This window comes from Pinus tabuliformis, chromosome 8 (genome assembly GCF_031772625.1).
Source record: "Pinus tabuliformis cultivar Carrire ecotype Pingquan chromosome 8, CPIR1, whole genome shotgun sequence".
Taxonomy (NCBI): domain Eukaryota; kingdom Viridiplantae; phylum Streptophyta; class Pinopsida; order Pinales; family Pinaceae; genus Pinus; species Pinus tabuliformis.
This window is the reverse complement of record NC_142294.1, coordinates 2,040,822,607-2,040,850,413: the sequence shown is the minus strand read 5'-3', so window position 1 is coordinate 2,040,850,413 and position 27,807 is coordinate 2,040,822,607. Positions and strand designations below refer to the sequence as shown.

Here is a 27,807-nt window from a genome sequence, read left to right as displayed (position 1 = left end):
GCCACCTACTCTGCTGTCAACACTGCACTACGCTTCTCAACACTTGGTTGCTACTAGTCTGCAACTGTCACTCTGGATTTGACTGCATCACTTGACACTGATCCATCTTGCCACTGAATACTGTGGGCCCCTGTAGCAACGTATTGATCCATGAGGAGGACACCTCAAGGATCCTCCCCAATCTCTGTAATTCTGGGACTACAACTCCATGTCGCCCCACCTCTCTCTCGGCCTATAGTTGCAAACATAGAAAACTCTAATCTACTCGTACTGTTGATGCTTCCGCACTGTTGTTGCAACTACTACAATACTGAGTCTGATCTCCCCAAATCCTGAAGTGCTAGCTTCCATGGGGATGCTCCCTCTGAGTCTCGATCTCCCTATGGGAAATCTTTCTGCACCCTCCTGGCAACTTGCATTGTCCTCCTGTACTAGAAACTGGATTGTGTAGCTCTGCGTTGGGAATATCCACTGGTTGGAATTGCACTTGCATACTGCAACTGGGAAATTTGCACTGCCTGTGTCATTGCAACTATGTCATGTGTACTGACTACAACTAGATTTGCGGCTGTCATTTGAATCACTGGTTGTGCCTGCTAACACTGAACCTGCTACTATGATAATGTGGTTCCCCGTAGAAAAGGAATGGTCCTGCTGCAACCACCTGGAACTAATCTAATTGATCTCCTAGTTGCAACTGCACTGGACCCTGCCCATCTAACACAGTGGAGTCTCATACTTCTCAACCTCCTAGATCTAGTGCCCCACTATCTCCTTTCAAGCCTAGTCCCTGGTTGGGACCCTTCCCTTCTTTGCAACTTGCACTTCCTCTGGCATCTGCCTCCGACAACTGGAAGTCGATACACTGCCCAAATCTGCATTATGCTAACTCACAGGACCTCCACTGGCAATCTCATATGGCCATCCCTGCAGAGCTACAAAATCTGGAAACTCAAAAATAGAGAAATAAACCTCGAAAATCTCCCTCTTTGCCTCTACTCAGCTATTGAATCTGCTACTCGCACTCCCTTCTGGAGTGAGAAAATATGCTCATAGCAACTACCAATCTGCAATTGGAAAAATTTAGATCTCTAAGACTCAAGATCCCCTGAGAGAAATTTTACTTCGGTGTGTGCTTTTCTCTTCCACCTGATGCTTTCTGCTAATGCAAAACCCTCTGCGTCCAACCAAGCAATCTGATCAGTGAAAATCTGAGCTGCGACTACTCCCTCTGATTTTTGAAATTGCTATCATGGGCAAATCGACTTTTATGCCAACCTGCAGCTAAAAATCAAATTTCTGCCCTAGCAATTTGGCCTGCCTGTCAATGAACTATGTAGCCTCTAGGAATTTCGACCTGCTGCTCCCTCAAAGCAGCAAAATTCTCTCCTCTGCTTCTGAGCTTCTTGGTTGATCACTCACGCTTTGATACCATGGGAAAATTTCAATGTATCACAACAATTGAAAATTATTTTCCTAATTGTTAATTTATTTAACAATTTATTCGCAGTTTGCCTACGACAAATACCAAATAATTCACACTGTGATTTTCAAAAATAAATATTGTGGAAGAAAATAGCGTTGGAAACTGAGAAAATCTAGTGCACAAACACATAAAATTTACACAGTTATTTTTGGATAGATGTCCCCAGAAAAACCCAACTTGGGAAAACCGGTGTAGGAACCGAGGATTTTATTATTATGTAGTAGTGAAATTTTGAATACAAACTATGGATGCCCAAATGGCAATCCAAGAAACGAGTATTTGACATAAATAATTGGAGAGAAAATTCTCTCACCCTACTAGCAATCTCAGCACTCGCTTCTCCTGAAAAACTGGTCGTCCAAACCCCAACGTAGGCCCTTTGCGCAGTCCTTGAGCTACCTCTCACACATGTGGCTTGAATCTGCCTCCGAGCAAGCTGTCTAGCCTGTCTTTGCTACTGGAAGTGACTCTCCGGCCCTCTAGAGGACTTTCCCAACCTTTGGAAACTGGATCGACTTACTCCCTAGCTAAATTGAACTGCTCTGCTTCAACTGCAACACAGCCCATGCGTTGCTTTTGCGTGGATCACTTTTGTCACTTGTTGTTGCCTCTCCAGATCTGGAAAACTTCCTCTAGATCACTGTCCCTGCCCCTCACTATCTCTGCTTCGATCTTTGGCTCTCTGGCAACTGCTGCTGCGCTCTAGAAATCGAACCGCTGAAGTGTCTTCTCCAAGTTCCCATCGACTTCTTATAATCCTCTGTTGGAGCACCAACGACCAAGATTAAAACTTAATCAAGGGCTAGGATCATCTTGAAGTCAATCCATGTGAGTTTCTAGACTATTCTCACTTGGGCTTAATTAATTCTAATTAATTAACCAATTTTCCTAAGTTTAGACTTAGGAAACATTAAAAAAATAGGTTAATAATCTAATTAAGCCATCTCTAAGTGGAATTTCCAAAAACGATTTATGGGTTATGGAGATCTCATGTATTCTAGCATCTCCACCAAATTTTGTGGCTAGAACACATCCAATGCTACAAAAACTAACACGTAATTGGTGACACATAACCATTAAGATGACGTCCTAAAACCAATCTAAATAACCTCAAGATCCTAAAGTGATTCACTAATAAGCATAAGAGGAAATTTGTCATTGATTGGTCTCATTTGCAATTGAAATATTGGACTGTCATTCTTGTTTAAAGATCAGATTTGAAATTAAGAGCTTAAGAATAAATCCTAATAGGCCTCACAAGTCTAAGAATCATTTCATAATTGCTTAAGGTCTTATCATTGGAGTAGTCATTGTTTTCAAGTGGATTTTGGGACTGCTAATGTGTAATTTGTTGACTGATCTAGAGCAGTGATATATTGCAAATAGGAGCTCTTGAACATCTTAAGTTGCATTGGTGTCTTGTTAAAACTTAAAACTTCCATTGCATCACTCTTGCATCATTGCATTTGGCATTGAAGTATCTCTCTCATTTTCATTTTGCATCCTTGCATCCTTGCACTCTTGTCATATCATTTTATAGTTGCATTAATTTTATTGAAAATCACTGTTAGCAATGTCTCATTGTGCTTGTTAATATTGCGTTTGAGATCACCTAATCTGCTTTGTTGGATTATGGTCTAAGTGATAGATGTTATAAGATTTCTCTTATGCCTAAATGTTTCATCATAAGAAGGCTCAAATAGGATCTCATTAGCACATTCTAATAAGCTCTTGGAACTGCTAATTGTTTCATTGAGATAAAATTGTTCTCTAAGTGCTTCACTTGATTGCTCTTGTCATCTTGTGTTAGATTCAAGTGATTTAATCTTGCTAGAGTACTTATCTCATTTAGTAATCTCACTGAAGCAATCACTCATATCTTGCATCTTCATTCTAGGTTAGAAGCGCTTTTCTAAAACATACTCCAAACATAAGCTTGGTTGTAAGAAGATAGGACCACCTTCCCTAAACAATTTGAGTCTAAACACTCATTCACAGTTAACATAGGTGATCTTGCAGTTCTCTTGTGGGAAATCCCTTGAAGGAATAGAGGCACCTAGGTAGTTAGAAGTCCTGGGTAGGTATCGTTAATGAGGCCTTAGCCTCCTTCCCCAACACTTCTCTTTAAAACTGGCATTTGTAACTAACTTCAAAAGAATTGAGGAGAGGGATTCACATTGATAGGGCATCTAATTAAAATTTACCAAGAGCTTGCATCTCACATAGCTTTAGGTCTTGCACTTCATATAGGATAGAGATTGCATATTGCAGCAGTTGTTCATCCAATAACTTGCATGTGCAAGTAATCAATCTTGAAGGCGCTGGTCTATAACTTATAATCCTAAAAAATCAAATCAAATCGTGCTTAATAATCATACTTGCCTCTTAATTTCAACCAAGTTGCTAGGCCATTCAGTTGTGTCTCCTTGACTTGTTGGTTCCCAACAAGTTGTTCATTATCTCACCTATAGGGACTACCCCCCTTAACCTGCATTTAGGAGACAACTTAAACAGAGAGGGCAAGGATCAGAGTGACAACCCCTGCCTTGAGCATTGTCGCAATTTTGTGTACAATTTGAGCAACAACATGTCCACATGACCACTCTTCCTAATCAGGTCAAAGTGACACAATGACTACAACCCTAATCAGGTCACTATACAATGACATAGGAAGAATGTCAATCCACTAGACCATTCTTCCTAATTAGGTTTATGTACTTGACACGGGGATAACCTCTCTAATCAGGTCAAAGTACATGACACAGGAAGAATGTCATTCCATGATGTTATCTAATATTTAAAACCACTCTCCCTAATTCTGGTCAATGTTCTTAACACAGGAAGAACCTCCCTAATTCAGGTCAAAGTACAAGACACAGGGAGAAACCATATCCATGATATAATCAACACTCCCTCTTAATCAAAGAGGCATCTCAAACTTCTCTTTAGAAAGAGGCTTCATCAACATATCAACTATCTGCTCATTAGTGGAAATATATTTGAGCTTCATTGCTCCCTTTTGAAGACAATACTTTCTTCATAGCTACTCCCTCTGTCAAAGATAAATTACATATGATCATCCTTGATCATGAGGCTTCTTCACGCTCTTCAAAAGTTTGAGGCAAATGTCTTCGCATGATTCTTTCCCTCTTTCTGAGAGAACTTTCTCAAATCTTGCTACCATGCTACCATCTACTACAAGCTATCTTGACTTCTCTTTGGTACAATTGAGGCATACATCAAACTTCCTGCTCCCTTTGAGCTTGAGGCTCATCTAGTACAATATCCTTCAAATAAAAATTCTGGAAAGTCCTCTCGCCTTGCTTTGTTCTTCAACTTCTTCCAACAGTTATCAAAGCCTTGGCAACTTCTACTATATACCCGCAATCCTCACAGGAGACCATGGAAGAACAATTACAATCAAGCAACGAACTGAAATACAAGAGACTAATAAGAAAATAATAATAATGGCAATAATCAAACAAGAGGTATAAAATACTTATCTTTTGAGAAGACTAGTGAAAAGTCAGCTCCCTCTTGATCTTTAGATTCCTTCTTGTAACTTATCCACATCATCAACCTGATGTCATTTTTGTCACTCCCAAGAGGTAGGGATTCTTCTTTCAGCGGATATGATTAGTCCTAGAGTTTTTGTTGTTCAGAGTTTCGCTAGGGATTACAAATCCTAGATGCTTCAATATCCAAAGTCTTCAAGATTTGTCATCTTTCAAATTGCAAGTTCTACATGTATACTAATGTGTTAGTTGCAAACTCTAGAAATACCAATGACAAGCCATCTATGGAGTTTATTTTAGTTCGTTGATTGTCTTTGATCACAAAGCTTATATGCAAGGTTCTAGATACTCATGAGCGAAGCATCGATTAATTTTGATTTTGTTTTGTCCTCAAGAGAGAGGATACCTCCTCTTATGCAATGTATCTTTACAGACCCTCATACTACATCGACTTTCAACAATATTTGAATGTTATTCCTTCAGAGTAGATCCTAATAACATAGTAGATCTAGAATTCATGCAATGTAAATGATGCATCCTTCTAAGTGTACAGATCTTTGAGAAAGATCATCTTTGACTTGATGAACTTAGACATCATTGGTTAAGAGAACTTTGAAATGGACTTAGATTTGTACTTCATTACTAGCTTAACTTTTGAAATAAGGGATTATACGTACCTTTTGTATTGCAGATAATGAGGGGTAATAATTTAACCTTGTTTGTCCTTCTTTTTCGCTATGTATTTGTGCTATCTAGTCTCAGCTATCTGTCAAAATTACTTTTTAGACCTTGGTCCAGGCCTTTGTTCACGTCTCCTACTTGTTACAACCTTATATCATCATGTAGAAGCCTTTCCTTGCCTTCTGTACGTAAGAGGCTACTCGGGCCTCCTTCCTGCACCTTAATAGGCCTTTCGGCCCTTCTTTACCAACAATCCACAACCCTCGGTCCTCCTTCAATAGGAGAGGTATCACGTCCTTGTTCTCCACGCAAAACAAAGACGAATAAGGCCTCTTTTAGTTCACTTCTCATTCAGTGTTGGACTACCCAGAACTGAGATGAAATTGGATGCAAAACAGAAGTAACTTCTCCTTGACTTGGACTTGTCCTCCTCCTCTTTCAATGTAGCCTCCTGAAGTTCCTTCTGTTCACTTGATCACAAAATTTTGTAATAGTTCGGATCTTTGTCACACAATATGCTACATTCCTCTGTAATAATTTCAGATCTTTGTCACACAATGTACCACAAACTTTTGCAATAGTTCAGATCTTTGTTATAAGTTCAAATTTCTGTCACAAGTGTCAACACAGTCTTGTGAAAATTCGATGACCCGAATTCCTATTGCAGCAACTGATTAAATTTCTCCTACATGTTAATTTCTGAATCAAGTTATTTACAGTGTTACACAGTAAACATCGAAATAAAATCCACTGCAGCCTTCACAACATAAAATACTGCGGAAACAAAACACTGCATAGAAGAGAAATAAACACACACACAATTACACCGTTGTTTTTGGACCAATGTCCTCGGAAAAACCCAACTTGGGAAAATAGGTGCACCAGCTGAGGGTTTTAATTATTATGCAGTAGTAATCTGAGCACAAATCTTTAGATGCCCAATTGACAATCTGATACAGAGAATAAATTGGCAAAAAGGTAGCGAGAAATATTCTCACACTGTTACTAATGATATGAATCTGATCCAGGCTCTGGATGGCTAGCCCCACGCTGCCTCTGCGTCAACCTGCTGGGAAATGCGTCACGCTTCTCGCTGATCGTTTTGTTCACTGGAACTCGACTCTCTGGCTCTTCGGTCTCACGCCTCGGCTTCCGACACTAGATCTCGTCTGCTCCTAGCAAAATTACGGACTCCCTCTAAAGCACTGCGCCACCTTTGCGTGGCACTGTGCTACCTCTCTGAACCTCTCGTTGCCTTCTCTGTCTTGCACACCCTGGAACTGGAAAAATCCCCTCCGATCTACTATCTCTGCCCCTCACTGCAAGAAGATCACTCGATCTCTCTCAAGCAACTTAGCGCTGCTACTCTTGAGAAATTCAATCTCTAGATCTCACTATCTCGGTGTGTTCTCCAAGTGCCCATTGAGCTCCTCCTTATAATCTCTCGTTGGGGCACCAACGACCAACATTAAAACAAAATCAACGGCTAAGATTCACTGAGAGTTGATCCTCGTCTTCTTCTAGAAGATTTGCACCAGATTTAATTAATACCCTTTAATTAATCACATTTCCTAAGTTTAGACTTAGGAATACATTAAAAATGATTAATTATTTTAATTAAACCATCTCTAGGTGGAATTTTCCCAAATGATTTCTGGGTCTTGGAGAATGCATGTGTCTTAACCTCTTTGTGAAATCTCGAGGCTAGAGCACATCCGATGCTACAGAAATCAACACCCCCTCTTAGTGAGTAATGTGCCCAAGTGTTGCCACCCACTAAAGCATCACTCTGTCTCTGCACCATCTCTTGTTGTGTTGTTGATGTCTGTTGATTTTTGGGTAGGCATCGGATGTGCTCTAGCTCCTAAATTTCGTGGAGGGGCTAGAACACATGAGATCTCCAAGACACAGAAATCATTGTGAGAAATTCCACCCAGAGTGCATGTTATTTAAATAATTAATTATTTTTAATGCTGCCTAAGTTAAAACTTAGGAAATTAAAATAATTAAAGTGAATATGGGTGAGAAGCTTCTAAGTGACGAGGATCAAGTCTAATTTAATCTTAGTCGTTGATTAGAGATTATATTACGACGGTTGATTTCTCAACAAGAAAAGTATAAAGGAAGGCTTGGGATCAGGTGGAGAACACACACAGTGAGAACGACACTTGAGCTAGATCGAAATTCCGGGGCGTGGTTTGCTGAGAATTTCGGAGTAAGATTCTTGTGTAGAGGGGAAGTTTGGCAACAGGACTTTCGTCCAAGGCCGAGAATACATAATAGAGAGGCAGTGCAGCACCAGGGAGAGACAACGCAACTCCAGGAGGGTGACGCAGAAGCTAGAGGGGTGACGTAGTCACACAGAGGCAATGCTGGGGTTTTTGTGAGGCAGATCAAGCATCAGTTCAGCAAATCGATTTCTGAGCCGAGAAGGCTCACTGGGAGGGTGACGTAGCTCCTAGAGGAGGTGACGTAGTTCCAACGCAGAGCTGGGAGCAGCCATCGCTGCACAACAGTGGGGAAAACACAATCACATGTGGGGTTTGTTCATCTAGTTGTTGGATTCGCCAAAATCTCTATCTCCGAATAGAGGTACTTCTGTCGGGTGAGCGGGATTTCGCACCCTAGTTGTATTCAGAAATCTGCTTAATAATAAAACCCTCATATCCGCTGCACCGGTTTTCCCACACTGGGTTTTTCCGAGGACGTTTAGTCCAAAAATAAGTGTCCTTTGTGTGGTTGTCTCATTTATTTTTTCATTACTTGATCTGTATATTGGTGTAGGCTGCAGTGTATTTGCATTAATATTTTTCGGATATTTCTGAAAATAACTTGTTAAAATGAAGAACACAAATACGTAATGCAAATCAGTTTACTGCAGTAGGATTTTTGATTTGTTAGATTCAAAAATTTTCACATGGCTCTGCTACTCATCAACCACTGCGCACCTCTGATTGCTGCATCCGTGCTGCTGTTGGCCTTGCTAAACTGTTGCCAACACTACAACCTTCTCCAACTATTGTTGTTACAACTGCAATGGAAAAGCATCCAAAATACTGAATCCACTATGATCATTATGATGCATCTGTCACCCAAGTCCTGACTGCTTCTAGACTCTACGTTGTCACTGAAGCCTTTGCATTGTTGCCGACTCTACTCTATGCCAACTGCACTGTTGCCGACTCTGCATTGCGCTGCCTAGTATCTAGTCGCTACTAGCTACTGCATCTGTCACTTTGGCACCTGACTACACCAACTCCCACTGATCCCATCCTGCTACTGCATACTATGGGCTCCCGTAGCAAGGTATTGATTCATGAGGTGGACGTCCTCACGAATCATGCTCATTCTGTAGCTCTCTGGGGCTACAACTCCAAATCACCCCACCTCACCCTTGGAGGTAACTCGGTGATCATGGAAAAATCTTCCTACATACAGTCTGGAGGATAGCCTATCGATCTCAACAAATGCAGCTTGTTGATCCTGCTTCTCCTCCTTGTCCTTCTCCTTGAGAGGACATTGAGTGTGGTAGTGGCCAAGCTCACCACACCTAAAGCACTTGATCTTGGAAATGTCCTTCTTCCTCCTCCGCTGCTCCTGTTGCCCCTTTGATTGTGAGGGCCACATCCTCCTCCTTAACTTGCTTCGTCTCACTGCTACTGCTAGCACCACTGATGGTGCTCTTCATAAGATCTCGCCTCATCTACTCTTGTTGTAGATCAACCCACACATGTTCCCAATCTAGCAGTTTCTCTCTGCCCAGGATACTTTGGAAGAAAACTTGCCATTCTTCAGAAACATTGTTCAGAGCTAATCGTACAAACTCTATAGGCTGGGGCCTTGTCCCTATTGAAGCCAGCTGATCCGGACATCTTGAAGCCTAGTAAGTAAGGGGTCTATACACTCCCCTTTCTACATCCTCGTGCATCTCATTTTCTCCTCAAGACACATCTTCCACTACTCAAAAGATCCTTTGTACAGCGTAGCTAGTGCTTCCCACATCTGTTAGGCAGTATCTTTGCCAGCTATGTGAGATACCATGTGATCTGTAACCCCATCGAGAATCAACCTCTTAGCCTTTGCCATCTCCTTCTTGTATTTCTTAAGTAGATTTGCATCTACGAGTATAGTTACCACACTATCGATATAAGTTTTGAGATCATGCTCATCTAGAAGGCAGGAAATTCTAGCCTTCCAGATCACATAGTTGGAGGCTTCGTCCAACTGATCTTGATCTCTCAACCCAGCTGATGCCATCTCTCTAAAAATGTCGAATTCCTCCTCTTCTCCTCTGCGTAGCTGCTGCCCAACTATTCACACTTCCTTCTGGAGTGTGAAATCCCGCACATAGCTACTGCTACTCTACTAGGAAAATTCAAATTTCTTGGCTAGAAGTCCCTTGACGAAATAATTCCCTCAGTGTGTGCTCTTCCTTCCTCCAGACGCTTTTTGCACTAGCAAATTGCTGCAAAATATGCGTCCTAATTGAAGATCTGCTCTACAAGGAAACTGTTGCTACTCCCTCTGCCTCTAGTACTCTTCGATTTGGAAATTTTACTCTCTGTCAACTCACTCAGAGAAGTAAAATTTCCACAAAAACATGACCCTTTTGGCCAAGGAAATACGTTGCCCCTAAGGGTTTCAAATTGCTGCCTACGCAAAAATTCAAACTGCCTCCTTCCTTTTGCATTGAGCTTTAGCTGACGATCTGTGCTCTAATACCATGTGAAAATTCAATGAACCGAATTCCTACTGCAGCAATTGATTAAATTTCTCCTACTTGTTAATTTTTGAATCAAGTTATTTACAGTGTTACACAGTAAGCATCAAAATAAAATCTACTATAGCCTTCACAACATAAAATACTGCGGAAACAAAATACTGCATAGGAGAGAAATAAACACACACACAATTACACCGTTGTTTTTGGACCAATGTCCCCAGAAACACCTAACTTGGGAAAACTGGTGCAACAGTTGAGGGTTTTAATTAAGTACTCTGAGTACAAATCTTTAGATGCCCAAACCGACAATCTGATACAGAGAATAAACTAGCAAAGAGGTAGTGAGAAATATTCTCACACTATTACTAGCGATCCGAATTTGATCCAGCCTCTAGATGGCTAGCCCTACGCTGCCTCTGCATCAGCTTGCTGGGAACTGCGTCACCCTTCTTGTTGATCATTTAGCTGACTGGAACTCAATTCTTTGGCTCTTCGGTCTCACACCTCGACTTCTGGCACTAGATCTCTACTGCTCCCAGCAAAATTACGGACTCCCTCTGAAGCACTACGCTACCTCTGCATGGCACTGTGCAGCCTCTCTGAACCTCTTGTTGCCTTCTTTGTCTTGCACTCTTCGGAACTGGAAAAATCTCCTCCAGTCTACTATCTCTGCCCCTCACTGCAAGAAGATCACCATTGAGCACCTTCTTATAATCTCTCGTTGGAGCACCAACGGCCAAGATTAAAAGATAATCAAGGGCTAAGATTAACTGGGAGTTCATCCTTGTCTTCTTCTAGAAGATTCGCACCAGATTTAATTAATACGCTTTAATTAATAACATTTCCTAAGTTTAGACTTAGGAATACATTAAAAATGATTAATTATTTTAATTAAACCATCTCTAGGTGGAATTTTCTCAAACGATTTCTGGGTCTTGGAGAATGCATGTGTCTTAGCATCTTTGCAAATTCTCGTGGCTAGAGCACATACGATGATACAAAAATCAACAAGTCTTGGCCTATTTCATAAGTGATCTATTGCAGATTCCAGACCTTTTATAAAGAATTGAGCCATAGAACTGATCTCCATTGAGTTTGGTCCATGCACATGATACAAGTTACTTCAAGAGACTTCACAGAGATACTTTAAATTCAACATACTTCTTTGACCTGCTTTTTTTTCTTGATTCGTATGCTCAGGACTCTATTAATCATTGCATCTCAGAGAGGACTTGTTTCTTAACTCCATACTTCTTCACAGAAGAGATGATTCAGACTTCATTGCCTCTCAAAACTAGCTCTGATACCATGTTGAAATTCAAGTGCAATCTAGAATTTCTAACCAAGATAATTACTTGTGAACTATTTATATATGTTTTCCATTTAGTATTTACTTCATTCATTAGGTCATCAAGCAATTATACAAATACAATGCACAAAGAGACAAGAAACACCAGAGATTAGGCCAGAGGCCAAGGCAAAATCCACAAGGGGAAAACCCAATAATCCTATCCTTATAAAATCTTAGTCAGCAGGAGAAATCCAAGTCATAGATAGTAGACTGATTACTCAAGTGCCAATTCAGCCCTCCACCAATAGCTCAAACTCTGTTATCTGATCACAAGATGCCACATGCCTGTCCTTAATGCTGCCTCGGAAGTTCACATAGATTGCCTCTAAAACTTGTAGTACTGCCTCAGAAAAGTGTACGAACGGCCTCAGAAATATCCCTGGTTTACCTCAGGAAACTTGCTTGGTCACAAGAGGTATGCCTCAGGAAAAACTCGCATTCGATGGAACATTAGTTTCACAGGTAGCTCGTTTTTAACCATAGAATTATGTCCTCAGAAACGCGCATTCTTTAGAGAAGTACCTCATGTAGCACACATTCCACAGATATAATAGTTCGAATTCACTTCCACAAATCTGATCCGAATTTCTTTTCAAATGGTGGAGAGTAGATGCTAATATATAGTTGTTTCCATGTTCGAAAAGGTATCTCTAAGGGCTGAGCTGACCTATCATCTGAGGGCCAACTTAAGAGTTGAGTTTTGACCAAAAAGACTCGTAAAATTTAATTTTCTTTTTCTTTGAAATGTCCAAATAGGACATGTCAAAAATAATTTTCTTTTTGACTCAATGAATTCTTTTTGACTCTCTACAAGATCATGATTATGAAGACCGAACCTAGTTACAAGTTCAACACCATGTTTCCCCAAAGTTCCAGGGAGATGATCACTTGGACCAAAGTGTGACAATTATGTAAGGAGATCCATTGCTTAGGCATAAGATAATGTGCTCTGTAGGCATAAAAACCTTTACAATACATGAGCAACAATTTTACATAAGCTTAACGTGAAAAAACCTAGGGCCCCTTAAATTATAGTTCTAGTAGATTCACTCCATGAGCCTTGCTCCATACTAGGTAAACCAAAATAAAATGGATACATACTTGAACTAACAAGACACAGGTCTAGGAGACTTGATACAAGACCTAACATGGTTTTTACAAGGCTTCGACTTGTAACCTTGGGCTTACAATGTTGCTGAATGATACATAGAAAATGTCTATGTACCCTCACTAACAAACTCTAATATAATAACGATAGACAAAATATTTGCTCATACATTGGAACAGATCTAGCAAAGAAAATGAGGTATAAGGGGTAACATGGTCAATATAAGTGAGTAATAATACTATGAATCACGTGTTGGGTGTAGAAATCCTTTGTTTTCTTACATTTCTTTGTATGTTGAGCTATGCTCAATTATACTAAAGCATTGTAAACATGTCTCTCTGATCTACCTAATCCTTGGATTCTCCAACAATAATTATGTATAGAAGACATCCCTTGCATATCCTTATTAGATTAGTATTCTTACAACAAAGGGCAGATTACATTTTGGAGCCTACATGTGGTACATCTGTCAGTAATATGATGGTTTCTACAGTGATTTACTGCAATTTTACTTTACTTGCTTGTAGAAATTGATATATTTATATTGGGATTTTCCTACATTCCATTTGAAGAAGGAGCATTGCGATGTTTTCCCAAACTTTGGTAACTCTGGTATCAATATAAAAACCTGATTCCTGAAGTGTAAATAAAATATTACACATAAGCTTCCTTGTGTTTTGAATCTAGATTCTAAACAAATGTAATGCAACAAGCTTTTCTCCAGTTTAAAGCAATTCACAACTTCAATGGGTATGTACTATGGACCTCAGTAAAGTAGAAGAGGCTTCTTTAGGCCTCATCCTCATCAATTCTTCATTGACCTCAAGTTTACTTATATTGAAGCAAGCATGTAGATATAGACCATATATTCATATCTTCAACTTTCATAAATCTCTTTTCTTAAAAAAGCATATTTGAATGTACTAGGATACAAATGATACCTTCTATTGAGAACATCATTTCCAGTCCATGCAATAAGACCAAACGCATATATTTCTGAAGAGTATACCTACGAAAGGAACCCAAAGAAAGAACATTGTTCAATAAATGTTAGTAGCAAGGAAAAAGCAACGCATTGTTTCCATCAAAATTACAAAAACAAAGTATTAATCCTTTTCTAGCGAAATGCAAACATGGCATTGAATTTGAAAATGATTATTCAATATATGCAAACATGTATTTACTTTAGGCTACCTTAAAATCAATACGGTGGCGTTGTTCCCGACCAGGATATTTGCAAAGCCCAAAATATGTATCTACTCCATAACTAGTTCCCTGTTCATTTTCAATTGATAACAAGGAAAATCACATTTTTTTTTCAATTGAGAACAAGGAAAATGATGTTTTTTTGTATTTACTCTTCTTCTGATTCCTCCAAGAGATAGCAATCTTATACATACATATATACATCTATGTGATTAAAAAAGGATGGTTTTCACTCAAAGCAATGGAACTTTAAATCTGTGATCCTCCCTGTTAGAGTGCTAATACTCAAGAACATTTAAGTTAGAAGCCATTAAAAGACTCATTAATGTTTCTATCAACATTATATATTGTTAATATTAGAGGTAAAGTAGTTAAGAAATAAGCCATGTATGATGAACTATGTGTGTGAGAGATGTGTTAAGCCTCATTTTAGTAGGGGTACATATGGTCTTCATTTTTCATAATACCATTTTAAGTCCAAAGGATGCAAGATTTTGTATTAAGGTGTCTTAGACCTATTATGGTCAGCCATGGCCAGTCACTTTGGTTCTCGCTCTCAACTCCTTTCGTCCTAGATAAGATAGGATTGGAGAACCTGGAGTGAATCACATTCAGACTCATGGTTTATAGGATCTTTTGATTATGTAGGATTGATCACAGTTGAAGGGCCAATCCAACTATGTCGATTGATTTGGGGTAGCATTGGATGTGCTCTAGGCCTCAAATTTTGTAGGGAGTGTAAAAATTTCTCATTTCCCACCCCAGTTTTCAGTTTCACCTTATTTCTCCAAAATAGTTAAATGCCCTTCCCATATCCATACATTCAACAATTGGAAAATAAATTTTGCTGAAAACACAAATTCTGGAAAAATTACATAACGCTGGATAATGCAAAAATATAAAATCAAGCACATACAAACAGCGATTTAACACATTTAAACACAGTGATTTTCACTCAAGGTGACCCTGGAAAAACCCCCTACAACTCTTGGGGAAAACCAGTTCGAGAGCTCTTTCTTATTTCTGGAAAATGCTTTTTACAGTGAGAAATATTCAGCAAAAATCAGCAAGTAAACTTTTACAACTTATCTCATTTTCCGTGCCTCATAGCCAACTGGAAAAACTTGCAAACAGCAAAATCTAAACAACAATAAATGTTGTACGTCCTCCTTGATTTCTGCGCCAATTTTCAGCTTTAAATTCTACTGTACGACCTGCCTAGAAAATCGTGCAAGCTGCCAGAAATTCTGTTGTACAATTTCCTTGATTTTTGTGCTGAAAACTATTGTATGGCCTCCTTGAAAATTTGTTGTACGACCTCCTTGAAAATCGGGCCAGAAAACTCAGATTTCTGCTGCTCAATTTCTGTTCAAATTGTTGTACAGCCTCCTTGAAAATCGTGCCCAAAAATCTGTCTTTCACTGTATGCTAACTCAGTTGTACAGACTTGCTGGAATGCTGCCTTGGAATGTGTGCCAAGTTGCTGCCTCCTTCTCCTCCCTGTCCAGAAATCTCCCTTGCTCTCTTGCTCTCCTTCTCCCAATCTGCTCATGAAAGAATGAATGACCTTTTCCTCCTTTAATCTAACCCTAAGTGACTTTTGGGTGATCCCTAAATCCAATGGCTGAAATAGATTGAGATCTAGGGCTGAGATTAAATGCTCATTTAAATCTCACTTCCTATTTTTTAATTCACCCCATTTTAATAAAGGCCCACTTAGTCATTTATTTCCAAAGTCACTTTTCCTTTCTAATTTTACATTGAATTTATTAAAGTCACTTTAAAATTAGACTTTAGTAACTTTATCACTTAAAGTCACTTTTAAATTAGATTTGACTTTGCAAAAATTATAAAGTCACTTTACGAGAAAAATTAAATTCTTTTGGACACTTTCCCTAGGCCAAAGATCAAAGCCTTCGGGAACCACTTGTTCTCCGATACCAACTTTCAACACTCCCTCTTACCGAGGAAGGTGTTCCTCACCACACCCATATTGTCTCTGAAGTAATCATGCTTGCCCCGTGGTAAGGCTTTGGTAAGAATATCTGCAACTTGCTCATCAGTGGGAATATAATCAAGCTTCACAGCGCCCTTCTGAACACAGTGTCTGATGAAATGATATTTGATCCTGATATGCTTTGCCCTGTCATGAAATACTGGATTCTCCGTGAGTTTAATGCAACTCTGATTATCACAGTAAATCGCTGAAGGTCTCAACAGCTGACCAAATAAGCCAAACAACATCTTGCGAAGCCAGATGGCCTCACAACTAGCTAGACTGGCTGCCATATACTTTGCTTCCGCTGAACTCAATGCTACTGACTGCTGCTTCCGGCTGAACCATGACATTACTGCTGAACCCAACCCAAAACAACACCCTGAAGTGCTCTTCCTATCAGAAGCACAACCTGCGCAATCAGAATCAGTATAACCTGCCAATCTCACTCCATCCCCCTGCCTGTAGTCCAGACCATAATCCATTGTCCCCTGCAAGTACTGCAAAATGTGTTTTGCAGCGACCCAGTGAACCTTCCTAGGCTCACACATAAACTGACTCATTGTGTTGACTGCAAAACAAATATCTGGTTTATTGTTGACCAAATACATCAAGGAACCAATCAGTTGCCTGTACAATGTGGGATCCACCAACTCGGAATCTGAAGCATGAAGCTTCTTCCAGTTGGTGATCATCGGTGTCGACATGGGTTTACAATCCTCCATGTGGAATCTGCCAAGGATGTCCAAAATATACTTCCCCTACCCAAGGAAGCAATGCCCCTCCTCCTGCCACACCTCCAAACCCAAAAAGTAATGCATCAAGCCGATGTCCTTCATCTCAAACTCCACCGCAAGATCTCTCTTGCAGTGCTCTATGAGTCTCTCTGCACCTGTAATGACCAAGTCATCCACATACAGCATCAGAATGAGAGGCTCCTCACCAATCACAATAAAGTAAAGGTTCGGATCTGCCTCATTCTTTGTGAAACCCATCCCCTGCAAGTATGTATCTATCCTGGAGTACCAAGCTCTGGGAGCTTGCTTCAGGCCATAAAGGGCCTTCTTCGGTCTGCACACATGGGACTCCTTCCCATGCACCTCAAATCCCTGTGGCTGCTCAATGTACACCTCCTCCTGTATGAAGACATTGAGAAATGCAATCTTCACATCCATCTGGTGGATCTTCCAACCCATCTCTGCTGCTATCGATATAATGGAGCGGATCGAAGTATATCAATCCACGGGAGCGAAGGTCTCCTCATAATCAACTCCCTCTACCTGGGAGAACCCTCTAGCCACAAACCTCACTTTGAATTTCTCAATGCTGCCATCTGCAGCATGCTTTACCTTGTAAAGCCATCTGGAAGTAACCACGGATTTGCCCTCAGGCCTCGGCACCACCTCCCAAACATCATTCTTCATGATAGAAGAATACTCCTCCTGCATGGCCTCTCTCCAAACCTGCTGGCTAGCTGCCTCCTCATAGCTAGAAGGCTCAGAGTCAAGGATGCTGGTAACCATTGCCATATAGCTACAAAACCTCTCAGGTGGTCTACTCTCTCTGACTGGCCTCTTAGGCTCAACAACAGATGTGGCATCTCTCAAGGTGTCTTCAAGCCACTTGGGCTTCCTCTTCCCTGAGTGCACTTCTCCCATTGGAGAATGAAACTCCTCCTCATCATCATCATCAGGAGCCTGAACTCCTGACTATCTGTCTGTTGTCCTCCTGCCTGCACCTGAACCTATAGAAGCTGAGGTACCGTGTGAACTGTCCATCAGTGGACTCCCTAGTGAACTGCTCTGCATGCTGCGCGGAGCACCACCCCTCTGGCTTGGTGAGCCACTGCTCACTGACGGACCTGACATCCTCATAGATGTACCTCCTGATCCTCCTGATCCCTGCGACTGACTCAACTGCTGTTGAGGGTCTGGCTGATCCAGATACTCTAACTCCCGTGACCTCCTAAAGGCCATGTCCTCCTCGAACTTCACATCCCGCCTGACAACAACTTTCCTCTGTGCAGGAATGTAAATCCGAAAGGCCTTTGAGGTCTCATTGTAGCCCACAAAGATACCCTTCTCTGCGGTGGGCTCTAGTTTGGTCATCTTCTCCTTGGGTATGTAGGAGTATGTAATGCACCCAAAGATACGAAGATGACCAATATCAGGCTTCTTCCCAGAAAAAGCCTCCTCCGGAGTCATGTGCCCCAAGGCACGATGCGGACTCCTGTTCTACAAATAAACAGCTGTGTTGCAGGCCTCTGCCCACAAGAACAATGGCAACCCCTGATCATGTAACATGGCTTTGGCAGCTCCTACGATGGATCTGTTCTTCCTCTCCGCAACCCCGTTCTGCTGGGGGTTGTAAGGAACAATGAACTCCCTCCTAATGCCTGCCTCCGCACAATAGTCAACAAACTCTCCAAAGGTGTACTCTCCCCCATTGTCCGACCTCGGGGACTTGATCTTCCAACCTGTCTGTGTTTCCACAAGAGCTCTAAACTCCTGAAACCGCTTGAAGACCTCACTCTTGGTCTTCAAGAAATAAATCCAGGTCCTCCTGGAGTGATCATCAATGAATAAAACATAGTACTCATATCCACTCAAGGAAACATGAGACATCCGACCGCTCACATCGGAATGAATCAAATCAAGTATCCCAGTCGCTCTGCTGTCACTGCTGGGAAAAGGGGATTTGACAAACTTGCCCATCGCACATCCTCTGCAAGTATCAAAGTGATCAGTACTGAAATCTGGCACACCTGTAGTGATCTCCCGCAAGGTCCTCAAGGCTCCATGATACATATGTCCCATCCTGCGGTGCCAAATCTCACACAGCTCAGAACTGCTAGCTTTGCTGTCGGTACTACTGCTCAATGCCAAAAGGGACTGGAATGCAAACTTGTACACCTTTGCATGGCGTACACCTATCACTCTAGCTAAATCAGCTGGAGTGCCCCTGGGATACATCAACACCTGTCCTCCCCTGAACAGTACCTCATATCCTCTGTCCTCCAAAGCTGAGACGAATATGAGGTTCTTCCTAATCCTTGGCAGATAAAGAACATCTGACACCTTCAAGGGAGGTTTGGACTCCCTCTGAAATGTCAGTGTCCCCACACCGACTGCTCTAACAACTCTGTCATCACCAAGTACTACCTCTATATCAGTGCCACTCTCTGAAAGCTCTGAGAAGTACTCACGGACTCTTGTCATGTGACGTGAAGCCCCACTGTCCACATACCAGATACCCGAAGATGCTCCGCTAATAGAGGGAAAAGCATGCTCCCTCTGAATCTATGTGGCAGGTGATCCTGCACTAGAGGACTCATACGCAGTGAACCCAAACTCCCGATCAAAACGAACTGCAATGTCCTCAACCTCTGCTGAAGCTGCCACGCTCTGGTTCTTCCCCTTCTTCTTCTTCTTCTTCTCCAGACACACAACTGCATAGTGTCCCATCTTTTGACACTTCCAACACTTCACCTTGGAATAGTCCCTCTGTGTGTTACCCTGTTTACCTTTACCTTGGCCTTTGCCCCCACCATTGCTTGTGGAAGCCTGCTTCTTCCCTCTTCCTTTCTTGTCTCCTGCTGACAGTGCTACATCCTCATCCTGCTCAACTGGCTTGGCTGCCCCAAGCTGACCTTTCCTGATCTTTGTCTGAATGCAATCATCCCAAAACCTCTCCCATGTGAGAAGGGTCTCACGTGCACAAACCCCATCAGCAAAGTTCATCCATGAACGGGGGAGGCCATTCACTGCAATCCGCACCAACTCAGTGGGTGGAATGTCCTCTCCAACCGCTGCCAACTCATCTCTCACATTAGTAATTTTTGTGAGATATCCAGCTGCACTATTATTGCCCATCTTAATGGTCTTCAGCTTTTCCTTCAGGACCATTTTCCAATTCTCATTGGTACTCTGGTAGAGATTGGACAATGCTGTCTACATCTCATGGGCATTTCTCTTTCCTTTCACATGAGGAATGCAATGGTCTTTGACTCCGTCTAGAATCAATCTCTTACCCTTGTTGTTCTTTTTATTATACTCAGCTAACTGGGTAGCATCAGTAGGCACAACAACAGGGTTCTGTGTGGTATGCACCATGATGTCCCAGACTTCTGCCTCCTCAAAGATACTCTGCATTCTCTCCTTCCAAACGTTGTAATTTGTATGCCCATCCAGTCTATCCCAGAGTTGCAGGAATCGCCCCCCCCCACCCGGATCCTAAGCCGGAATCGCGACCCGTACGGAATCGTTCCGGAATCTCCAGGCGAAGCGCAATTCCAAATTTTAGGTTGCGCGATTCCGTTTTTTAAAAACGATTCCTGGTTTTTAGGTGGCGTTGCCCCGGATCCGCGCTTCGGAGGGCGATTCGGGCATCCGGTTGCGCCACGCAACCCGATGCAACCCGGACGCAACCCGCGGGCAGCAAAAATTAACTTAAATTTTTTTTAATTTCTTTTAAAAGTTAACTTAACTTAGCATGAGGGGGTGGGTTAGGGTGAGTTTAGGGTGAGTTTAGAAAAGAATAAAGCCCCCATTCTCTTCTCATTTTCTCACTGTGAGTTTATGAGAGTTGGAGAAGAGAAGAGAGGAGAGGAGAAGAGAAGAGAGGAAAGGAGAGGAGAAGAGAGGAGAGCTTGGAGGAGTGAAGAAGGAGGAGCTAGGAGAAGGAGGAGGAGCTTGGAGCAAGAGCTTGGAGGACTTCATCTACAAGAGCTAAAGAGGTAAGTTCAAAGCCCAAACTCCCTTGTTTTTTTGGAAAAAAAATTGTATTTTTCTCCTCCCTCTCCTACTCTTTCCCATTGTTTCTACTTGCTCCTTTATTTACAGGTTGTCCACCACCTATATCCATATTCCAAGATGGTGTTCTTTTGGCTTCTATGTATCATTCCACTCTTGGTTTTAATGATGGCAAGGGTGAGGAATAGAGGGGAAGAGGAAGGGGATGAACTTGGTCCTAATAGTAGTGACCCAATGTATGATGAGGAGGAAGGGTTTGAAGAGGAAGGGGATGAACTTGAAGGGGACACTGAAGCACAAGATGGGAAAGGTACATCAAATCCCTTGTGGAACTATGTGACCAAACTTGAAGGGGGAAAGGGTGGTGGATCTTACAAATTTGTGTGCCCTCATGGTTGTCATGGAGGAAAACCATATACGGGTTCATATACCCGTCTGAGGAGGCATCTTTGTGGGGTGCTGGACAGTGATGAAAAAAAGGGTTCTGTGGGGGTACAAATTTGCCCAAACATTTCAACTGAACAAAGAAAAAAATACATCCAAATAGAGATGGCTGCACAACAAAAAAACAAGAAACAAAAAACTCATTCTGAATCAAGTGCAACCTCTAAATTTGGTAGTTGCCCATCTCCTCATGGTACTTCTGCAACCTCTGGAGGTAGAAAAACAATAGGGGATTTCCTTAATGTTGCTGGGAGGGATGATGTGGATGGAAAGATAGTCCGTTTTCTTTGTGCTTGCGGTGTACCATTCAATGTGCTTCGCTCTCCCTATTGGCATGACATGGTAAAGGCCATCAATGAAGCCCCAAAAGGATACAAGGCCCCCAACTATGAGAAAGCTAGAACAGTGTTATTAGAAAGAGAAAAAGCTAAGGTTCAAAGAGCTTTGACACGTTTTACACATGAGTGGGTGGATTATGGGGTATCCATTGTATCAGATGGGTGGACAAATATTAGAAACCAACATTTGATAAATGTTCTTGGTGTTTCTTCTAGTGGTGCAGTATTTATTGCATGTCATGACTCCTCCTCCATCAGTGCAACTGCACAAAACATTGCAGATCTCCTATTGAAATCAATCAAAGATGTTGGTCCGAATAATGTGGTTCAAGTGATCACAGATAATGCAGCAAATTGTAAGGCAGCAGGAAAAATTATTGAGCGTACTCATCCACACATCTTTTGGTCTGGGTGCCTGGTTCACACATTGAACCTTTTGATGCATGATATTGTGAAACACAAAGATTGTGGGTGGATTGCTGAGGTTTACAGGAAAGGGAAGCAGCTCATTAAATTCATCACAGGGCATACAAGGGTAAACTACTTCTATGGCACTTACTCCAAGTTGCAATTGCTTAAAATTGCAAAGACAAGATTTGCTAGTTATTACCTCACCTTTAGGCGGCTAGTGAGGGTGAGACAAGCTTTAACTAATCTGGTGTGTGCTGAAACATGGGATGAAATTAACACTGACACAGATGGTGCTAATGTAGTCAAGGACACTGTTCTTGACAGTTACTTTTGGTCACAGGTTAAATATGTTTTGCAATTCACCAGACCAATTTATTACATGATCAAGTTTGCAGATTCAGATCGACCAGTAATTGGGGAGGTGTATGAGCAAATGGATAGCATGTTGGGGCAGATTAAAGACATTGTTGAGCCTAGAGATACCACCTTGTACAATTATATTCGTGTAGAGGTGCAAAACCGATGGGAAATGCTAAATATTCCATTGCATGCATTAGCATATGTTTTGACACCTAAATACTATCATCCATCATGGCTTTCAAAACCAGCACCTGGGGGGGTGAAGCAGGAAAAAACCACACCAAGATAGAGAGGTTCACGAAAAATATATGGTTGCATTGAGTAGATTAATCCCTGATAATGAGGAGGCTGCATTGGTACGGAGACAGGTGAGCAACTATACGCTCAACACTGGTCCATTTGGGAGCATGCATGCAATTCAAGATCGAGAGCATTTTTCTGCTCTTGAGTGGTGGAACATGCATGGAGGGGCTACTCCACTTCTACAGAGTTTGGCATTGCGGGTGCTATCACAGGTGGTAAACACTTCTTCTGCAGAGAGGTGTTGGAGCTCTTATTCTTTCATCCACAGTGTTAAAAGGAACAGGTTGAGTTTAGACCGGGCAGAGAGCTTGGTTTATGTTCATTACAACTTGCGATTGTTGTCCCATTACTGTGAAGATGCAAAGTCTAATAAAGACTTGTTGACTTGGGACAAGAATCCAGAGGAGCCCAATTTGGAGGATGGAGTGTTGCGACTAGAGCAATTAGAGGATGCTCTTATCCAGGTATGTCCATTGTGGTATGAATTTTCCAATTTTCCCTTATAAAGCATTTCTCTAATTCATGTTTTTAATTTTTTTGTTAACTAGTGTTTTTTTTTTTTTGCATGAATTTTTTGAGCGATTCTAGGATGATGATGACCGTGTTGATATGCCACCACCCCCACCCCCATCTGGTCCCTTGGTTCCTAGGTTCCATGGTTCAACACCAACAGCAGGGGGTTCTTCTTCATCAGTTCCAGTGCCACGACTTACACAGGGACCATCTTCTTCATTGCCACCATGTGGAGGCCCGCCATCACGTTCTATTCGTGGTGGAAGGAGGAGAGATTAGTAGATATATTCACAATCTACTTCTTTTTGTCATAGATTACTTATTAGACTTGTAGACTTGTGAATTTGAATTTTGAACCTTTTTGGCTTGGCGGTGACCAAGTGACATATTTTGTAAACATTATTATTTGAATTTTGGACATGACAAATGTTGACAGTTGCTCACTTGCTAGATAAATCATAATATGCTCTATGTTTTATGTTTTATAATATGCTTAAATGTTTTATGTTTTATAATATGCTTAAAAATTTGATGTATGTTTGTAATAGCTAGAATATAGATGATTGTTGTACATACTAGTAACTACAATGGAATCATGGATGCCATATCTATCTTGATTTATGCAAAAATATGCATGTTTTCATGTCTTCTACAATTAATTTGGTATTTGGGATGTTTGTTTTGAGTATAAATGCAAAAAAATATAAAAATATATATATATATAGCAGACGCTTCCGCGGACGCTTCGCTTCCTAGATTTTTGGAAAATGACGCTTCCGCTTCGCGCTTCCGCTTCGTGCAACATTGGTCTATCCTCCACCCTCAATCCCAATGACATCCTGCTGTCCTAAAACTGAAAAATAGCACTGCTGTAACAAAGATAAAACTGTTGTTTGTGAAAAATCAGCTTGCTGGAATTTTCTGAGTGAAAAATCAGCAGGCTATAATTTTCCTCCTTGCTGTCCCAAACTGCACTTCAGCACTCAAGCTCTGATACCATGTAAAAATTTCTCATTTCCGACCTCAGTTTTCAGTTTCACCTTATTTCTCCAAAATAGTTAAATGCCCTTTCCCATATCCATACATTCAACAATTGGAAAATAAATTTTGCTGAAAACACAAATTCTAGAAAAATTACAAAATGTTGGAAAATGCAAAAATATAAAAATCAGCACATACAAACAGTGATTTAACACATTTAAACACAGTGATTTTCGGTCAAGGTGACCCTAGAAAAACCCTCTACAACTCTTGCGGAAAACCAGTTCGAGAGCTCTTTCTTATTTCTGGAAAATGCTTTTTATAGTGAGAAATATTCAGCAAAAACCAGCAAGTAAACTTTTACAACTTATCTCATTTTCCGTGCCTCACAGCCAACTGGAAAAACTTGCAAACAGCAAAATCTGAACAGCAATAAATGTTGTACGTCCTCCTCGATTTCTGTGCCAATTTTCAGCCATAAATTCTATTGTACGACCTGCCTAGAAAATTGCAAGCTGCCAGAAATTCTGTTGTACGATTTCTGTGCCAAAAACTATTGTATGGCCTCCTTGAAAATCGTGCCAGCAAACTCAGATTTCTTCTGCTCGATTTCAGTGCAAACTGCTGTACGGCCTCCTTGAAAATTGTGCCCAAAAATCTGCATTTCACTGTATGCTAACTCAACTGTACAGACTTGCTGGAATGCTGCCTTGGAATGTGTGCCAAGCTGCTGCCTCCTTCTCCTCTCTGTCCAGAAATCTCCCTTGCTTTTTTGCTCTCCTTCTCCCAATCTACTCATGAAAGAATGAATGACCTTTTCCTCATTTTCCTTCTTTAATCTAACCGTAAGTGACTTTTGGGTGATCCCTAAATCCAATGGCTGAAATAGATTGAGATCTACGCTGAAATGTTCATTTAAATCTCACTTTCTATTTTTTTATTCACCCCACTTTAATAAAGACCCACTTAGTCATTTATTTCCAAAGTCACTTTTCCTTTCTAATTTTACATTGACTTTATTAAAGTCACTTTAAAATTAGACTTTAGTAACTTTATCACTTAAAGTCACTTTTAAATTAGATTTGACTTTATAAAAATTATAAAGTCACTTTAGGAGAAAAATTAAATTCTTTTGGACACTTTTCCCTAGGCCAAAGATCAAAGCCTTAGAGAACCACCTGTTCTCTGGTACCAAATTTCAACAGGGAGGCTTAGCTGCATGCATTCCAAAGAACCCAAAAACCGTTTTGGGAAATTCCACCCAGAGACGATTTTATTAAAATAATTAATATTTTTAATGGAGTTCCTAAGCCTAAATTTAGGAAAATTAAAATATTAATGGATATTAATCTAATTGTGGGTGTAACTTTTAGAAAAAAATGGAGATCAAGTCAAAATGATCTGAGCCTTTGATTAGGAGTTAATCTAGGCTGTTGGTTGTCCAATAGGAAGATATAAGAAGGGGCTTGAGGGTCATTTGGAAAATACACTAAGAGCAAGAAATCGATTTTCTGAAGTGAGAAGTTCTTAGGAGGAAAAATCGATTGAGGAGATTTCTTGCAACAGAGGGGTAGGGATAGCTTTTGGAGATAAGATAAGATAATTATATTTATGTCCAACTAATGACCACAAAGTAGGTCAAAGGGACTGTTGAATACAATGATGTATATACAAAGCGGGAGAACCAAACGGTCCCCTATAAAAGATACAATGCACGAAGTAAATCGACATCTAGCCCTAGCGGAGAAGATCCAGGAGCTAAAAGGTTTGAGAATTAGACCCATCTCTCCTAACATTCAGCCTCAACACTGAAGAAACTCAACAAAGTTTGTTGGCCCGATGAAGAGTCGATGGCAAGTGCAGACTGTCCACTAAATCGTTTCCTGGGGGGTTTGCACACTGCTGAATTCTGGAGGACCTAGTTCATCTCCCAGGAACGGATCTGCTATTGAGATCTCGTGTGGTTGGCTGAGGTCCCACAAATCCTCACTGATCTGGAGTCTGGATACGTACTAGTATCAATTGATCTCTTGGTGCCCGTGTCTGAAGGTAGTACCCTGAAAAATGTCGTGATCTCTGTGTGGGGTCTGGTCCGATGGGAGGCTGAAGAATATGCACTCGGAACCTGAGAGCCTCTTGCATATATAGGGCCAAACATCTCTGATCAGGATACCTTTAAAAGTCGGCGAGGGTTTGACAATCTCTGAACAAGCAATGGGACCTTCCTCTAATCTTCTTCGGAGAGAGTGATTTTCTCAGCCAAAGAATCTTGAGCAGAGAGAGGCAAAGTGTAATCCAGCAGTGGCAGCACTGAGCCAGAGGGGTTGACGCAGAGCCACGCAGAGGCAGCGTAGAAGCCAGTGAGGAGTCCAAAATTTGGAGAGGGAATTAGAGTTTCAAAAGCCAAAAGCCAGAGTATGAGACTGGGAGGCAGAAATCAAATCTTTTGGGCAACAAATCGACCAACCAAAGGATTGATGCATTCCCCTGAGAGCTTGACATTGGGTTGAAACAGAGGCAACTAGAAAAGCCGGGTGCAATCAATCTGGGGTTGGAACAGTCAGGATTTCCAGTGATAGTGTGAGGTACCCTCACAATTCTTTCTGCCAATATTTCTCTCTGTAACTGAATAACCCTGTGAGGTATTCAAAGATGTATTCAGAATTTGCTACTGCTTAATAATAATAAGCCCTCAGAGCCGCTGCACCGGTTTTCCTGCATTAGGTTTTTCGGGGGACATTTGTCCAAAAATAATGGTGTCCTATGTGTTGGTATCTCCTTGCTCAGTTTCTATGTTTCAGAATCATATTTAATTTGGTGTAGGCTGCTTAAGTAATTTGCTTCAATATTTCAAGAAGAAATCTTAAATAAGTTTGTAATGTAATTTACGATCTAGGTGAAGTAGATTTAGCTGGTTGCAGTAGGATTCCTGAGAATGTTAGATCTAGAAATTTTCACATGGTATCAGAGCGTTTGATGTGAAACAGGAAGAGAATATCTAGCACTGAAGCAAGGGCCAACTTGCTGCAGCAAGCAATAGCTTGAATCCCCTAAGGGATTGCGCAGTTCTAGCCAGGAAGGCTATATTTTCGAGGTTGTCTCTCTTTGAGTGAGTCAATGGAGAGGTAAGACTATCGGATCGAGAATTTACCAAGGCAGAGGGAGCCACGCAAAGCCTCAACGTGGAGCTAGAGGGACGCAGTTTTCTGCAAGCTAAGTGCTGGGCAGAAAAGTCATTGGAAGAAGGAAGCAGATCGCATAGTGAGGGCATACTTCCTCAGTGGTTTCTTGTTGAGGAAATCAATATTTCTCATTTGTTGGGTAGCGGAGGAGCAGCAGACTTACCAACTACATCAGGGAGTACATAAGTCAGCCTAGAAGCTACGCAGTAGGGAGAAAGAGGGAGTTGTTCGACAATTTTGGGAGGAGATGGAAACAAATGGCTTGAGGGATCATGACAAGTTGGACGGAGCATCCAACTACGTCACCTGGAAGGCTAGAATGTTTTTCCTTCTATTGATTTTTCATAGCATTAGATGTGCTCTAGCCATGAAAATTGGTGGAGAGGCTGAGGCACATGAGATCTCCAAGACCCAAAAATCGTTTGGAGAAATTCCACCCGGATGGAGGGATATTAAAA

At 41.2% G+C, this 27,807-nt stretch overlaps 1 protein-coding gene across 7 annotated transcripts in view; it reads right to left on the bottom strand.

Moving 5' to 3' along the window:
• POL{LAMBDA} (DNA polymerase lambda (POLL)) overlaps positions 1 to 27,807 on the bottom strand; it is a 364,299-nt gene that overhangs the window by 46,536 nt on the left and 289,956 nt on the right. For 5 of the 7 annotated variants that reach the window (XM_089374948.1, XM_089374949.1, XM_089374950.1 and 2 more), the window contains 2 exons: positions 14,059 to 14,139; positions 13,806 to 13,873 (listed from right to left, as the gene is read on the bottom strand). The exons of 1 other annotated variant lie outside the window; for it this stretch is intronic. In XM_089374948.1, coding sequence (XP_089231074.1) covers positions 13,806 to 13,873; positions 14,059 to 14,139 — 149 coding nt within the window. The remainder of the gene's footprint in view (positions 1 to 13,805; positions 13,874 to 14,058; positions 14,140 to 27,807) is intronic. One more of the 7 variants, XM_089374947.1, reaches the window with a different exon arrangement.